Source organism: Ipomoea nil, unplaced genomic scaffold (assembly GCF_001879475.1).
Source record: "Ipomoea nil cultivar Tokyo-kokei standard unplaced genomic scaffold, Asagao_1.1 scaffold1735, whole genome shotgun sequence".
NCBI classification, from domain to species: domain Eukaryota; kingdom Viridiplantae; phylum Streptophyta; class Magnoliopsida; order Solanales; family Convolvulaceae; genus Ipomoea; species Ipomoea nil.
The window spans coordinates 886,604-903,360 of record NW_017618163.1 but is presented as its reverse complement, the minus strand read 5'-3'; the positions used below and the strand labels follow the sequence as shown (position 1 = coordinate 903,360).

General features: G+C 39.7%; 1 protein-coding gene across 1 annotated transcript; it reads left to right on the top strand.

The window, feature by feature from the left end:
* The first annotated feature begins 3,513 nt into the window (after positions 1 to 3,513).
* LOC109192010 lies at positions 3,514 to 4,517 on the top strand. Its single transcript, XM_019342637.1, has 3 exons — positions 3,514 to 3,738; positions 3,833 to 4,095; positions 4,214 to 4,517. Exons 1-3 carry the CDS (start codon positions 3,514 to 3,516, stop codon positions 4,515 to 4,517), a joined length of 792 nt encoding a protein of 263 aa, XP_019198182.1.
* The last annotated feature ends 12,240 nt before the right edge of the window (positions 4,518 to 16,757 follow it).

The window sequence follows — 16,757 nt, the reverse complement described above, 5'->3', positions numbered from 1 at the left end:
AAGGAAAAAGAAAAAGCAAATAATAATAATAATAATAATAATAATAATAATAATAATAATAATAATAATAATAATAATAATAATAATAATAATAATAATAATAGTAGTAAAAGTAAAAGTAAAAATAAAAACAAATCTGTAGGGAGGAGGAAAAAAGAAAAAAAAAAGAAAAACAAATAATAATAATAATAATAATAATAATAATAATAATAATAATAATAATAATAATAATAATAATAATAATAATAATAATAATAATAATAATAAAACAAATCTGTAGGGAGGAGGAAAAAAGAAAGAAAAAACAAATAATAAGAAGAAGAAGAAGAAGAAAAGCGTAAAGGAGAATAACAAAGAAAATGAAAAAGACTTCTAAAGTGTGCACAACAGGATTCAAACAATGGACCTCGCCCATTATGTACTATTCACCCGAAATTTTTCCACTCCTCCATTCAGAGAAGTCCAAATCTTCTTTCTCCAAAATTTTACATGAGGTTGGAAAATGGAGAAGGAGAAAGCATTTGGAATAAGAAACTTAGTAAATATCTTCTCCAATTTTTATTTTTTCCACTCTCATTTTCTCCATTTTTTTGGAAAATCCTCCATTTTTCCAAGTTAGTAAACGACCCCTAAAGCTTGCTACTGCCCACGTTGAAATCAAAGATGCCGAAAGACATTGATGAGCTTAGCCGTCGAAAGATCGCAGAAGCCGATCAAGACTTGTTGTCACCCAAAAAGAAAGAATAATTAACAAGAAATCTGCCGACGATCCGAATTCTCAAACACCGCCATAGAATTGGTCCGGGGCAAAACTGATGATGATGAACGACCTTCTAATGAATTCTATTTATAGCGCTTCAACCCCAATTGCTCCTCCGGTTATGCAATTGCAACTCATGCTGTCGATTTCGTAGAGGAACGAGGACCGAGGAACGCCATTGAAGACCAATTCTGGTTCGCTGAGCTTAACGCCTTTCTCTCGTTCGGTTGTTTTGACTTTTGACTGTCTCCTGCTGAATTGCCGCAACCAGCTTCGACCCAATAATAACTTTTCACTTAAAATAAAACACATTTAAAACCTTAAATAAATTAGAGACCAATTATAATTAGTCTATGTTTACTAAAACTCCTATTATACTACTAAGACTATTATTATTAATATTAAATTAGAACCAAGGAATTATTAGACTGATAAAATTCAAATAATAAAATAAAATTAATAAAAACAACTTAAAAATGAATAATATTAACAAAGATACTTAATCAAAATAATAAATAATATAGATATAAAATTAATCAATTATTGAAAATTAACTATAAAAATATTATTAAAAATAACACTAAAAATAATGTTTATCACATCCCATCGATGGTTTTTGATGATTTTGACCCGCCTTGAACTCTTATACTTTGTGTGGGCCTGCGTGCCTGTATTTTGGCCTGCGAGCCGCCTCTTTACGTTCCTTATTTATCTTTCATGTACTATTACTTCATGTTGGAAATGAAAAGGAAAATGAAAAAGAGATGAAAAAAGAAAGAGAAAGGGAAAAAAATAAAATGAAAAGAAAAAAGAAAAGGGATAAGAGAAAACGAGAAAAGAAAGAAAAGAAATGAGGGAAAGAATATGAGAGAAGGAATGAGTGGTAAAATGAGGGAATAGAGAAAGGAAGAGATAGAGTGATGTGAGCTAAAAACAGAGAGTGTGTGAGGTGTTCTTGGAGGCTATGAAGTCTTGCTTGTCGGGACCGAGTCTCAACGTAAGGTGTTGGCGGTACAACATGGCACCCTAGTCCGGGCTGAACGGTGCACCGGGCAGGACTAGTCAAATCCGTTGACCTGGTCAGGCTTGCTGCTGGCCAATAGTAGAAGAGTTCCTTTTGGACTCCGGGGGGGGAGGGCTGCTTTTACTTGGGTTTGGGGTTGTTCGCGTCAGCCTGTTAATACCTATACACTCATCTTGATATAACTGATGTTTGGATAGCTGGGGTCAAGGGAGCGAGATTTTTGTTTGTTCTATCTTGTTCCTATCTTTGTAGGTTTCTTTCTTTGGCCTCCGAGGCATTGACTGGTCTATAGGCTTCCTTTGGTTCCGCCTTTGCAGACATCTTTTAAGATAGACCAGGCCTCAACGTTGGTGCAAGCAGTAAGAAATTGCATCCTGGCCTGGGCTGAACGGTGGCCGGGTAGGGGTTTTTCAAATCCGTTGGCGGTAGTCCAGGCTTACTGCTGGCCCATAGTAGCTAATCCCGTTAGGGTTGGTTCTGGTTCGTTGCTGGTGCTGATCGGGGTTGATGCTATTGGCTGCTCTGTTTTTCTTTTATATCGGTCTGTGTGCCGAAGTTTTGGCCTGTGAGATGCCTTGTACTACTTATGTTATTTCTGGACTTAGGCCTGTGTGCCGATATTTGCCTTTATATTTAGATGGGGAGGTGTGTATTATTGCTTTGTAACAGGGCAGTCAATAGCACCCCCGGAGATGTTGCAGTTGTGGTTGCAGCCCGGTCAGATTGCATTATAGTGCTGGGACGCTATGGTGCAGCTGGCGGGGAAGTGCTATGGCGCGTGACACGCAAGGTGGCTTTCCCCCTTGTCACCTATCTACACGCTTATATGATGGGCTGTGATGCTGACATACTATACTTGATTCTCATTCATCGAGCAGGCATGCAGTCTACATACTACATACTACTTGGTAGCATTCTTTTATTATTTATTATTACTTAGCCTAGTATTTGGTCTAGTGTTAGTGTTATGCTAGCATGGGACTTGGGGCCGCGCATGTTATATCCCCGAGGGCCTTTGTCTGTTATCTTTATTTACTTTTTTTAGTTTAGATTAGTGAGTAGGATTTAGGCCATGTGGGGTCTAAGTCCTTTCAAACTTTGTATTGGCTTCGGCCTCTCTTTTACTATTAATGAAGTATGACTTAAAAAAAAAAAAAAAAAAAAAAAAAAAAAAAAAAAAAAAAAAAAACTCCCAGAATGCAATTGAAGAAGAATATTGGCAGCAAAAGGCGCGCGTCACCGAGGTTCAGGATGGGGATAGAAACTCCCAGTTTTTTCATTCTATTATGAAGGAACGAATGCGCAAGTTGTATATTATATTCATAGAGTTAAAAATGATGAGGGTGATTGGCTAGAAGACAGGCAAGGGATTGCTCACTAGGCAGTTTCTTTCTTTGAGCACATGTTCACTGCAGAGGTCGGAGGGTTTGATTTGGCTAGGCTGGAATGTGTCCCACGACTGGTCACAGAAGAAGATAATGATTTGTTAACAGCGGTGCCGGAGGTGGATGAAGTGAGGGCAGTAGTAATGCAGATGAACTCTATTAGTGCGGCGGGACCGGATGGTTTCTCGGGGGCCTTTTATAAGGCTTGTTGGGACATTATTCAGGAAGACGTAGTTAGTATGGTTCGGAGTTACTTTGCAGGACCGGATTTTACCATGGCTATCACTCACACATCTATTGTTCTGCTGCCGAAAAAGCCGAGTACATAGACCTTTGCAGACTACATGCCGATTAGTCTTTGTAACTTTAGTAGTAAGGTGGTCATGAAGCTCATGGTGGTTCGGATGCCCACGGTCCTACCCCGTGTGCTGTCTCCACAACAGAGTGGGTTTGTTGCTGGCCAATCCATCACGGATAATGTTCTTTTGGCGTCTGAGATTTGTCATGGATTAAGCCTGCAGAGTCGGGACATTGTGCTTAAGCTGGATATGGCTAAGGCATATGACCGGGTTTCCTGGTTTTTTTCTGACCTCGGTGATGCGCCGTCTGGGGTTTAGCGAGGTATGGATTGATATGGTCTTTCGGGCCGTGTCTAATGTCTAGTACTCGGTGATAGTAAATGGCATCAAGGAAGGTTTTTTCACATCTACGAGGGGGCTCAGGCAGGGGGACCCTTTATCCCCGACTCTGTTTGTTATTGCAGCTGAAGTACTGTCGGTTTATCTTGCCCATGTTTATGACGGCACCACTGTGCCTCAGTTCACTCAGCCGCCGGGGACACCACACATACATCATTTGGCCTATGCAGATGACGTCATTATCTTTAGCACGACCAGGTTGGGGGCAGTTGGTAAGCTTTCAGAAGAGTGCGTTTTACATGCACCCTCGTACTCCCATTCGGGTAGTTGACAGAGTTCGCAGGGCAATAGGATGTGTGCATAAGGAATTTCCATTTACTTATCTTGGTTTCCCTGTGTATATTAGCCGCAAGAAGTGCATCTATTTTACTTCTATTGTTGATAAGGTTAAGGCAAAGTGTTTGAGCTGGCAGCGGCGAGTCCTTTCCAAACGGGGGAAGGCTATCTTGGTATTGTCAGTATTGCAGGCTATTCCACTTCACATGTTCTCGGCCTGTGCGCCGCCCAAGCAAGTAATCTGGGACTTGGAGCGATGTTTTGCCAGTTTCTTTTGGAAGCAGACAGGAGGTGCTCGGTATCATTGGAGCTCGTGGAAAACTCTGTCCCTTCCTAAAAAGGAGGGGGAGTTGGGTTCTTGGATTCGGATCTGATGGTTAGGGCAACCAGCGCAAAGTTATGGTGGAATTTCCGTACGGAGCATACACTTTGGTCAGATTTTATGAGGGCCAAGTATTGCAGTCGGGTACACTCGGTTGCTAAGTTAGTCCAGACTACTGATTCGCACACCTGTAAGCGGATGCTGGCGGTGAGTGATGAGGTCGAGGGAGTCCTGACTTGGCGGTTGTTCCAAGGCCGGGTTAATTTCTGGTGGGACAATTGGTCAGGTCTGGGCCCGCTTGGCAGACTTTTTCCTTCTCGGGGGATGTCCAACTCTCGGGAATTGTTGCAGGATTATGTGCGAGACGGTGTGCTTGATTCGACTGGCCATGATGACTTGGCTTATGCGGGGGTTACTGCGGACTTTTCCCGTTTGGGGCAGGGACCGCGGGATATCACACTATGGACTACGGCATCTGATGGTATGTTTTCTTACTCGTTTGATAAAGCCTATCTTAGGCCTGTTCTGCCCATTGCACCGGATCCTCTTTTAGCTAAGTGTTGGCGTAAACACCTTCCCTTTAAGGTGTCCTTCCTGGCTTGGAGAGTGTTTCGAGGGCAGCTTCCCACGGATGACATCCTATCTCGTTTCGGTCATGTGATCGTTTCGAGGTGTTGGTGTTGTCCAGCCCCGGTTCCTGAATCTATTGCACATATTTTTATTATGGAGAAACAGCAAGAGCTGTCTGGAGCTATGTTTTGGCGTCTCTTGGCCTTCAGTCACGACACAGAAGTCTTAGGACATTAGTCGCGGGATGGGGTCGGGGAGGGACGCGTAATCCTTTGTTTTCTTTTGCTGTGAACAGGTTGCCATACTTGGTGTTGTGGGATCTTTGGAAACACCGTAATGGGTGTATGCATGGGCGAGATACCCCGAGTGTTGCGCGAGTGATGCATGGGGTTGTAAAGGGGGTGGCGGAGTGTCTGTTTAGGCGGTGGCCTATGCAGCATATCCTTCCCCCTAATTGGAGGACGGTGGTGGCATACCTGGAGGCGCATGTGCCGAGACGGGTGGTTAGGACTGTTAGGTGGTCTCCCCCCGCTGCTGGAGCTTTAAAGATCAATATATCTCTTTCATCGGCAGTTGGGGGCCGCAACCTTGGTGTGCAACCCGGAGGGTGGATTTTGCTATGGGGTTGCGTGGTCTGGGCAAGGGGAGCTGGGGAGCATGCCCGAGGTTTGTTCTGGGTATTGTTCTCGTGTCTGGAATGGTGCCTGGCTGGAGGATATACAGAGATTGTGGTAGAGTCCACGTTGGCGGAGCTGGTAAGCTATCTTGATATTTCTGTTCGCCCGCCTTGGGTCTTGGATGACTTAGTGTCCAGGCTCCGGTTCTTATGCTCTTGCGTGGTAGTTTTTGCTGTTTTGTGCCCGTCTACGGCTAATCTACCTGTGCAGGCGTTAGTAGATTGGGTCGTGGATAAGCTGGGGGAGGCCATCTTTTATTGCTTTAGTGATCTGCCGCCTAGGGTGCGTGCTCTCTTAGTGCATGATGACGTGCCCTATGTGTTTTTTGAGGAGGAAGACCCCCCATGACTTGATTATGCTTGTACCTATTTTGCTTTACTTGTTTTTTTTTGATATGAGAAGAAAAGAAAAGAAAAAACGAATGAGAAAAGGAAGAAACGAAAGAAAAAAGAGAAAAAATAAAAAAGAAAAAAGAAGAAAAAAGAAAAGAAAAAACGAATAAGAATGGAGAGGAAAAGAAAAAGAGATGTAAATGAAGAAATAAAAAAGAAAGAGAAAAGAAAAAAAGGAATGAGAAAAGAAAAAAGGGAAAAAGGAAAAAGGAAATAGAGCGAAAAAACAATGTTGCAAAAAACGTTAGGCGCTCCTTAGGCGTTGATTTTTTATTTTTTATTTTTATTTTTTTTATTTATTTTTATTTTTTTTAATTAAAAAAAAAATAAAATAAAAAATTTTCAAAATTAAGTACTAAAACATAAGGTTTCCATAGTTATTTCTTAGAAACTATTTACAAAAGTGGTTGCAAAATTGTTCAAAAGATTGTTTAAACCATCTAAATACATAAAAAACTAAAATTAAGAGCTAAAGAAGCATTTTTTTGAGAAATTAGTGGACAAAACCGCCTTTGAAAAAAAAACGCGATTTGAAAAAAAATTGTCCAAATCGGACAAACGAGTCAAAAGTTATGCCTTCCGAAACTTTTCTGACATTTTCAAAAAAATAAAATAAAATAAAAAATCGCCGAACCACTGAACCGGCCGGCCGCGGAGGCCATTCCTCGCGGCCGCCTCCTAGCGCCTAGCGCCTAGGAGCCGATTAATCGGCGCCTAGGCGCGATTTTTGCAACACTGGGAAAAAAGAGAAGTAAAAGCGAGGTGAAAGAATAGAGAGTGGAAGTGGATACTTGGAGGTCAGGAAGTCTTGCTTGTCGGGACGGAGCCTCAACGTAGGTGTCGGCGGAACAACAGGCACCCCTAGCTCGGGCTGAACGGTGGCCGGGCAGGACTAGTCAAATCCGTTGACCTGGTTAGGCTTGCTGCTGGCCAATAGTAGCAGAGTCCCTTCTGGGCTCCGGGGGAGACGGGCTATTATTAACGGGGGTTCTACAGTTTGTTCGTGTCAGCCTGTTAATATCCCTTATACACTTGCCTTTATATATACTTGATAATGAGCACTTAGGGTCAAGGGAACATAATGGTTGGTTGTTCGGTCATGTTTCAGCTTTTGCAGGTTGTTTCTTTGGCCTCGGAGGTGTTGATTGGTCTATAGGCTTCTTTGGTTTCGCCATTGCGGGCTTCTTTGAAATAGAACAGCCTCAACGTTGGTGCAAGCGGTAAGAAATTGCATCCTGGCCTGGGCTGAACGGTGGCCGGGTAAGGGTTTTTCAAATCCGTTGGCGATAGTTGTTTTGTTTTTTACTTAGGGACTTGCGCAGCAGTAAAGGAAAAAGAGGGAATTAGGTTAAAGGGGGGTTTGTTTCTTTCATGGCAATAGAAGTAAAAAAGGGAAAAACAACCCTTTTAAATGGTTTTCAACTTTGGGGACGGTAGAGAACAGAGACGAAACAGAACAGGAAGAAAAGAGAGGTGATTACGAGAGCTTGGGAGCGTAGCGGCGACTTCGGCGAGAAGATTCTATAGCAAGGAACTTTCGAGCTTCAATCACAGCTATCACCAGGCTTGCTGCTGGCCCATAGTAGCTAATCCCGTTAGGGTTCTGGTTTCTGTTTGTTGCTGGTGCCATTCGGAGGTTTGTTGCTATTGGCTACTCTGTACTTCATGTTTTAGCCTGCGTGCCTATGTTTGGCCTGAGAGCCGTCTTCTTTGATTTATATTCATGTCGTTTTAGCTTTGGGATTTTCAGTTTGTATTTATTTCGACTGTAATTCTGGCCGGTGGCATGTGCATTGTTGTCTTGCTTGTGTTCTTACTTGGAATGTAGCAGGGCAGTCAATAGCGTTCGAGGAGATGTTGCGGCAGTGTCAACAGCTCTGTCTTGTTGCATTGTGGTGTTGAGATGCCACGGTGCAACTTTGCAGGGAGGTGGCATTGTGGCGTGACATATTTATGGCGAGGTGGTTGTTCCCCTTGTCACCAGCAAGTGTCGGGCGATAGCTTTTCAGGAAATAGGCCTGAGCCGGTATAGTTGGGTTGTGAGAGCTGTCGGATACTACATTGACATGATTGTGGTGTTGACCGTGACACCTACTGTTGAGCTGGTCTGTAGCCCCTTTACTTTTGTTAGCCATAGTTGCTGTTTTCGTTTTTAGCCTAGTGTGGTCTAGTGCTGGTTATGTGCTGGCATGGGCCAGGGCCGATTGGTTTTTAGCCTTGAGGTCTTCTATTAGTAATCTTTATTTAGTTTCCTTTTCTGTTTTTTTAGACTTAGTGGGGTTTAGGCCATGTGGGGCCTAACTCCTTTGAACTTTGTATGGCTTTTTGCCTTCTTTCATTTAATAAAGTACATATTACACTAAAAAAAAACAAAAAAAAAAACAAAAAAAAAAAAACCCTAAACCTTAAAGAAGGGGGCTGGAAAAAACGAAGCCTCAGGCTTCTATTTAGACTTCTATTTAGAAGCCTGAGGCTTAACGAAAGCGTTTTGGGCATTTGTGGGTTCGTTAACGAAAGTGTTTTGGGCATTTGCGACGCAAGAGGTTGGACGCTGCCGGATAATGGAAGAGGTAAAACAGGCCAGGGACGTTTGGATAACTAGCATAAGAAAAAAGGAGGAGCTAATAGCTAAGTTATTAGCTGAAAAAAAAAAAAAAAAGATATCAAGAAAGTAACCAGTGACACACATTGCATCGTTGGCGACGCTCAGAGGTCTCTTGAGCATATCACTGCAAGTTTGGAAAAGCTCCAAACACAGTGGAATGAGGTCCTCAAAAAGATTCAAGATGAACGTCAAATACAGCATGCTGTATTTGACCAACATCCCGATTTTGAACGTGTACCTACAGCTGCTGAAATTACGTGTCAGCTGTTGCTTTTTAGAAATGAGTTTGATAAAAAGGATAAGTATTGTGAAGACCTCCTCGCTGAGGTGGTAGTGCTGAAGGGCGAGGTTGAGGGCCTGTTTGCATCCCTAGCTGTTTTAAAAGATTCTACATATGAGGTATTGGTGAAACTCACCACCATCCAGTAGCCCTCCAGTTGCAATGCAAGGGATTCGGGACCCTCCAACGCAAGGGACCCTCAAGGGACTGAGCCCCTCCAGCAGCAACGCCCTCAAGGGACTGATAAAATCATACATCCATATAAATAATCAATAATGTATACATTGCTGAGCTCTTTGGGTTGTGGAAACAAATTTCATTTCAGTAAAAGTCATCAGCCATTCTTGAAAAAAAAAAAAAAAAAAAAAAAAAAAAAAACCTAAAGAAGGATAAACAACAGCCGATTGAGCTGCTGTGGATTGATCTGGAAAATTGGCTAGAAAAACAACAAAAAAGAAAGAAAGAGAAGCAGATTGATATAGAGGTGAATCTGGAAAAGCAAGTTGCAGTCTAGTTTGAAGCTTTTAAAGTTGATAGCTAGGCTGCCATGGCATTGATCATGCATGGTAGATGATGTCCCATGTCTTATTAAGTAGAAACTGAGGGTCCATCAAGCTTGGTGAACCCATGGAGTTCATGCTTAATTGGAGGAATAAGGAGACTGGTTCATCATGGTGGGTGGTCCAGTTCATTCAGGATGACCTAAGCAGGTAGTTCTCTGAAATTATAAGCTGGATTCATGGGGCTGTGAGTTAAAATGATGCAACTGGAAATATTCTTTGTGGGCTAAATGCTAGGATTTTCATGTTGTTGATTAAATTTGGAGGAGTAATAATTTCAGGTGGGGCTGATTGGAGGCCGACTTGAATTAATTCCCCTTTGGATTGTGCCGTGTAATTTGGGCCTTTATGTCTGGAGGTAAAAGCCCGCCTGGGCTGTTTAAATCTAAATGGCCGAATAGGCCTAGCTGTTGTGTGTATGGATGAATTTAAATCGTTTGGGCCTGACAAAGTCGAGAATGAATTTAATTCATTGGGCTACAGTTTTATGAGTCTTAGACACAGATGGGCCGTAGCTCTCCTGGAATTGACTTAATTGGTTTTGGGCCTAATGGCCGAATGGCCTGTGAAGTTGGGCAGATTTAATAAATGGCCTTTAATTTGGGCCTGTTCGCTGGGCAGATTTAATAAAAGCCTTTGGCTTTTGGTTTGTAGTTTCTTGATGTGAGTCTAATTGTGCACATTTTTAGTATTAATTTATCTATATTTGTTAGTTTCAGGTTCATGATTTTGGTGATTTAATTGCATAATCCCTCGTTTTATTATTTAGTTAAGGTTCACACTTGTCTTGAATGTTTTGCGGTGTTTGTTAGTGTTTTTGAACCATTGTAGGTCAATATTAAAAGCAAAGGAAGTTTTAGGACAAATTTGGAGTCAAAGTAGACCGAAAAATGCGTCATAGCAAGTTTGACGCGTCGAGCCGTCCAAAATTTCCGGAATGCGTCTGAAAATTGAGCCAAGAGGCTCGACACGTCAAGCCCTAGATCAACGCGTCGAGAAACGCTAGGTCATAAAAATAAAATGCGCGCTTCCTGGCTTGCCAAATTAAGCAAGGCGCATCACAAAAAATAAAGCGGCGTTGATTCCCAAATAAAAATAAAAGGTAGCATTCCAAATTAAAAGGGTGGCGCTGTTTCCAAAGCTAAAAGGTGTTATAAATATTTATATTTATGGCCATTAAACTATTTAGACCTTTCATTTGCTTATCATTTAATCATGTATTGATGTTGTGTACTTGAAAGGTTGTATATGACCACTATATAAAGTGAGTGAAGATGAATGAAAGGGACACACTTACATGATGGTTATACGATAACTTGGTGTTCTTCTCCTCCTTTTTCTTCTCTTTACATATACAAACACACATACATATATATATATATATATATATATATATATATATATATATATATATATATATATATATATATATACGCAATTCCGGGTGTATAATTGTGCAAGCATCACGGCTTCACGGGTGTATAATTATGCAAGGGTACATATCAATTTTATTTGACAAGCTTCACGGCTTCCCTATGATTGTTGTGTACCCTTAGCTTGCAATATCATTTGATATGTATGCTTTCATATATGATTATATATTTTCTTGTTGGGGACATCAGTTTTATATGCTATTGTGGTTATCACAATCTCACCTACTGCATATCATAATTATTCCCCTAGAACCTAGTACGTGGTATAAAACCAAACATTTCCCATCTGCGTTTTATTCACAGTGTGCAGTCTTTTTCCTATATCACCACCATAGCGTACCTTTGTGGGCATGTATATATTGATTATAAACTTCCGTCTGTTATTTAAATTCTTAGAGCCCATGATAAGGGATCAATATATAATTAGGTACGCTGATTGCACACTTTATGAAGATCATTTCACGGCATTAGGGGGAGATAAGAGCTCAAATTTAATAGAATGCCGAGAAATTCTATGGATGATTGATGAAAAAGATCTTCAATATCTAAATCCACGTACTAGGTAGACTGAACTAGAAGTTCAGAAGAAGTAAACTGAACTAGAAGTTCAGAAGATAATTAATTTGCCAATATATATATTGATCATAAAAACAGTGACTAGGTCCTACATATTTTCCCCAACTTGGACCATATGTATCTACCAATGCTCCTTGACGCCAGAAGCGTGGAGACATATTGGTATAATCCGCGGAAAGCTAAATCTAGTAGAAAATGGTGTCACTCTTGAAATCGCTTAAAGAAGTATGTCCTGAAGACATTCGTTCAGAAGGCGAAAACCCTAGTAAAATTTTAGGTGCACCCAAAATCATAATACTGGGGATGCGGAACGACCAGATAAAAATATCTTTGGGAAATGTCTAGAGTCTGGTTGAATTAGAAATTGCCATTATTCTATATATATGGGAGAAATTTATGAAAAATGTTATAGTTGTCGACAACAGAATTGCCTTTACAAATTGTTCTCGTTATATGAGAATCTGGATCCAGAGCTAGGCACCAGTTGTGCCTTGGTATTTTTTTTTATGTATAACGGAGCAATTAAGGCATGTACAGCTCAGCTCGCTAAAACTGTATTCTCTTTATAACACGTACACCATTTAATGTTAACCCTGTAGGTTACAAATGGGTGTTTGTACGAAAGAGAAATACAAACAATATGGTGGTATAATATAAAGCGAGACTGGTAGCTTAAGGGTTTATGTAGAGACCCTGAATTAATTTTGATCAAATATTCTCTCCCACAACATATGGCATTACGTTCCGCAAATTAACATTATTGGCAGTGAATTATGAATTTAGATATGCAGTTGATGAACGTCATGACTGTAATTTATTGGTCATTAGACGCTAATATTTATTTGTAAATCCCCGATGGATTCAACACTTTTGGAATGTGGAAAGTGAAAATCGCAACGTGTATCATTAAATTACAAAATTCTTTGTAAGAATTGAATATTATTGACTGAGTGTTTTTCCTCCTGAAGAAGGAATGCATATTGAATGATTGAGTTGACTGTGTATTTTTCCTCCCGAAGAAGGAATATGCAAATATGTACCATTACGTGTTCGTTAAAGAATTGCTAATGGAGTTATTTGTTTATTATCATAGTCGATATTGATGGTTTAAATATCATTGAAACACATAGAGAGCTTGGTGATATCAACTCATGCCGAAAGACGGAGTTTTTGAAATAAAAGACTTGGAAATCCAAGTATTGTCTCGACCTGAAGATCGAGCTTCTCCTTGAAGAAGTTTTATACACCAGTTAGCCTATTTGAAAAATGTCTTGAAGATGTTTTATATGGATAAGTATTATTTACTTATCACACAAACGGTTGTCCAATAATCTCTTGAAGTAGATAAAAGACCATTTAGACTCGAAGATGATAATGAGGATATTTAGGGATTGGAAGTCCATTACTTCATTCCTATTGGAGCACTATTATTGAACTAGAAGTTCCATAATCGCATCAGGCCTGATATTGAATTTGCGATGAAATTGCTAGCAACATTTAGTGTTTCACCCTACAATGAAAATTGGAATGGTATTTAACATATCCTCCAGCACCTTCGATGTACAAAGATTTTGACGTTTATGTGAGAAACCAATATGTGGTTTTGATGGGCTACTTGGGCAATGGCTCTTTTATTTGATCCCTATGATGCCAAGTCCAAAACTGGTTATGTTATATTTTTACCCCCAATGTCCCATATGAGGACAAATAAGATTGTGTTGCACAAACAAGTAATAGTTTTGTTAAGAGGAACCTTACAAAACATATTGCATGCACCTAAGTCCTTCTACACACTTGAACTCCAGAAGAGTGGTAAAATTCTTGTTGAGAAAGTTTGCCCTAGTGAATAATCTTGCAGATATATATGTTCACTAAGTATCTCCCTACATCCACTTTTGAGTAATATGTTTATAAATTTGGGATGCATAGGCTTAGAAGATTGTTATCTTCAGGGGGAGCGACAACCCCTAGTTGTGCTAGAATGGACAATCTAGAGGACTTTTGATATCCTAAAGATTATGCTATGAAAGCATATGGTTGTACTCTTTTTCCCTTAGCTAAGTTTTTCCCACAGGGTTTTCTTAAGCTAAGGTTTTTAATGAGGCAACCGATGTTGGTGCACTTGAGTGGATAGTCCTGAAGACCCTTGAAATCTTGAAGATTATGCCCGGAAGATTTATGGTTGTACTCTTTTCCTTAGCTAAGTTTTTTCCCCACTGGGTTTTCTTAGGCTAAGGTTTTTAATGAGGCAATCAGTGTAACACATGGTTTGACATACTTCATGTACTCTTTTCCTCGTCTAGGTTTTTCCCACTGAGTTTTTCTAGCGAGGTTTTTAACGAGGCATGAGTATTGTTAGATAATGGCCAAGGGGGAGTGTTATAAATATATTATTGAATGGCCATTATCATTGAGGCTTTTCATTTGCCCTATCTTCAACTCCCTCATTATGTTAGGAAATGAAGGGTTGTATTATTTTGTATATATATACATGTTGAAGGATGAATAAGATGAGCCTTTTTTGAAGTTTTTATATCATGTGTTCTACTATTCTCTCTACTCCCCCATTCCATATTACAATATTGTTTATACATATAATTGGCGCGTTACCGTACAACAATCCCGGTAGATTGAGCTAATCAGTAGGCCGAATTACAACAAAAGGTAGCAATTCTCAAAGTTATAAAAATTGGCATTTTTCCAAAAGACGAAATTCGGCAAATTTCTAAAATAAAAGAAAGGAAATTCCAATTTTGCTCCAATTTGACTCCCGCTATAAAATCCCGCATTGGTTCAATCCTAGAAATTATTAAGAGATCTTTGGAGACATGAAAGAGGAGAAAATCAAGAGTCACGAGTCGTCTTGGGAAGCAAGAAGAAAACTAGGGAGATTTGAAAAAATTGTCTGGTTCAATCTTGTACTCTCTTTGATGATTTGTAATTCTTTAATTATATTTGCTATGTATAATTTAGTCATGCTTGGCTAAATTCTTTAGAGATTCTTGGGTAAAAGTGTTTATGAACCTATGTGCCTGAGCTCTCAGATTCTTTAATATATTATTATTTGGGTTTATTACTTGTGTTGCAATTGTGTTTATCATTCTTGTTGCTAGTAGTTTAAGGCCCGAATTACTTGCTTCTTAGCTTTGTTTGTATCACAACGAGAGTTGGGCATAACTTAGGGCACACACAATTGAACCTAACTATTGCACCTTGAGAAAATGGTAATTGTGTTAGGGAGTTTAATTATTGATTATTGCACATCGAGAGGTGGTAGTATTTAGGAATTTATTATGATGCTTGTTCTTGTTTTATTGGGTGTTTATACCACGAGAGTAGATATTCACTAGTGTTAGTGACTACGAGAGTAGCTCTATACCACTTTGCATCCTTACACCCGTTTAAACCCATATTTAATATTACATTTGGTTAAGCACTGGGTGATTAAACACTTGAATCCCAGGAATCTCATTCTCTCTCTCTACTGTTTTCAAAACCTGAATCATTGCTTTAATTAATTTATTTATTTGCATCCTTCACTCATAATCAATAGGATTAGCTTCTCGTGAATAAATTTGTAATTGGTGCTTAATACCCCACTTCCCTGTGGATCGATATATAACTCGTTACTCAGAGTTTATTTGTTTGAAAATATACTACAATCATTTCTTTAGCCTGTTTGGGCCTTTTTGTCTAGCCTTTTTTAGGCCTTTCACTTGTTAGTCTTGTAGGCTTTGTTGGTCTAACCGTTTAGGCCTTGAGTTTGTAAGACCTTTATTACGGTCCTTTGTTTCTATAGGCTAGTTTAGCCCGTTGTGTAGTTAGGCATATGGGCCCTTTGAAATTGTGAGCCTTAAGTCACTTTTTGGCCTATGGCGTCTTTTATAAGACATTTGCCTCTTTGTTTGTGAAATAAAGCTTCAGCTAGTTCTTAAAAAAAAAAAAAAAAAAAAAAACCTAAATCCTAACCCCTAAATTGTAACCCTAAACCCTAACCCCTAAATTGTAACCCAAAACTCTAACCCTAAAATTGTAATCCTAAACCCTAACCCTAACCCTAACCCCTAAATTGTAACCCTAAACCCTAAACCCTAACCCTTATACTGTAACCCTAAACCCAAAACCCAAAACCCTAACCCCTAAATTGTATCTCTAAACCCTAACCCCTAATTTGTAACTCTAAACCCAAAACCCTAACCCTTAAATTGTAACTCTAAATCCTAAACCCTAAATTGTAACCCAAAACCCTAGCGCCTAAACTGTAACCCTAAACTCTAACCCCTAAACTGTAACCCCCCGTGAGCTTCTTGTTTGAGTTGTATTTTATCTTATTGTATTTTCCTATTTTTTTGAAAAAGCCAAAGGAAAAAAGTATAAAAGAGAGATAAATGAAAAAAAAAGGAAACGAAAACAGAAAAGATAAAGAAAAGAAAACAAATAAAAAAATGTTAAAAAAGAAAAAAGAGTTGGAGTTCCGGGGAAGAGTGACAAAAGAAAAAGAGGTAAAAGAAGAGTGGAAAAGGGAGGTGTTTTGAGGTAATGATATCTCGGTTGGCCGGGGTTGAACCTCAACGCAATATATTGTAGTAGGGTTCATCCTGTTCTAAAAGGGTGGTAATATTCTGACTCCCACATCTGGAGGAGATGGTGATAATAGGGGAAAAAGTGGAGCCCTAAATGGTGTGGACTGTTGGAAAGGGGAATTTGAATTTTTGGTGGGATAATTTGTCAGGGGGAGGGGCTGTTGCCAAGGCTCTTAATTTGAGAGGGAAAAGTCAAGCAAATATTCTGTTGAAAGAAGGGATAGTTGGTAGAAGGGTTGATTGGGATAGATTTGGCATTCAGGATCCTGGGTGAGGTGTGAATGTGAGCCTAAGAGATGGGGTGATGGATAAGTTGGTCTGGAAGCCCTCAGGGGATGAATTTACATTTAAATTAGCAAAGAAACTGATGAGGCAACAAGGGGAAACTGGATCAATTGGGCTATGGTGTAGGAAAACATGGGCAAAGGGATTGTCATGGAAAATGTCTTTCCTAACTTGGAGGGTTTTCAAAAGAAAATTGCATGTAGATGATGTGTTAAGGAAAATGGGTTATCAGATTGTTTCAAAGTACTCTTGTTGTGCTAATCTAGGTTGTAGTACCTTGCAACACATTTTTGGAGTGGGGGAAACAACCAGGAAGCTTTGGGATTTTTTC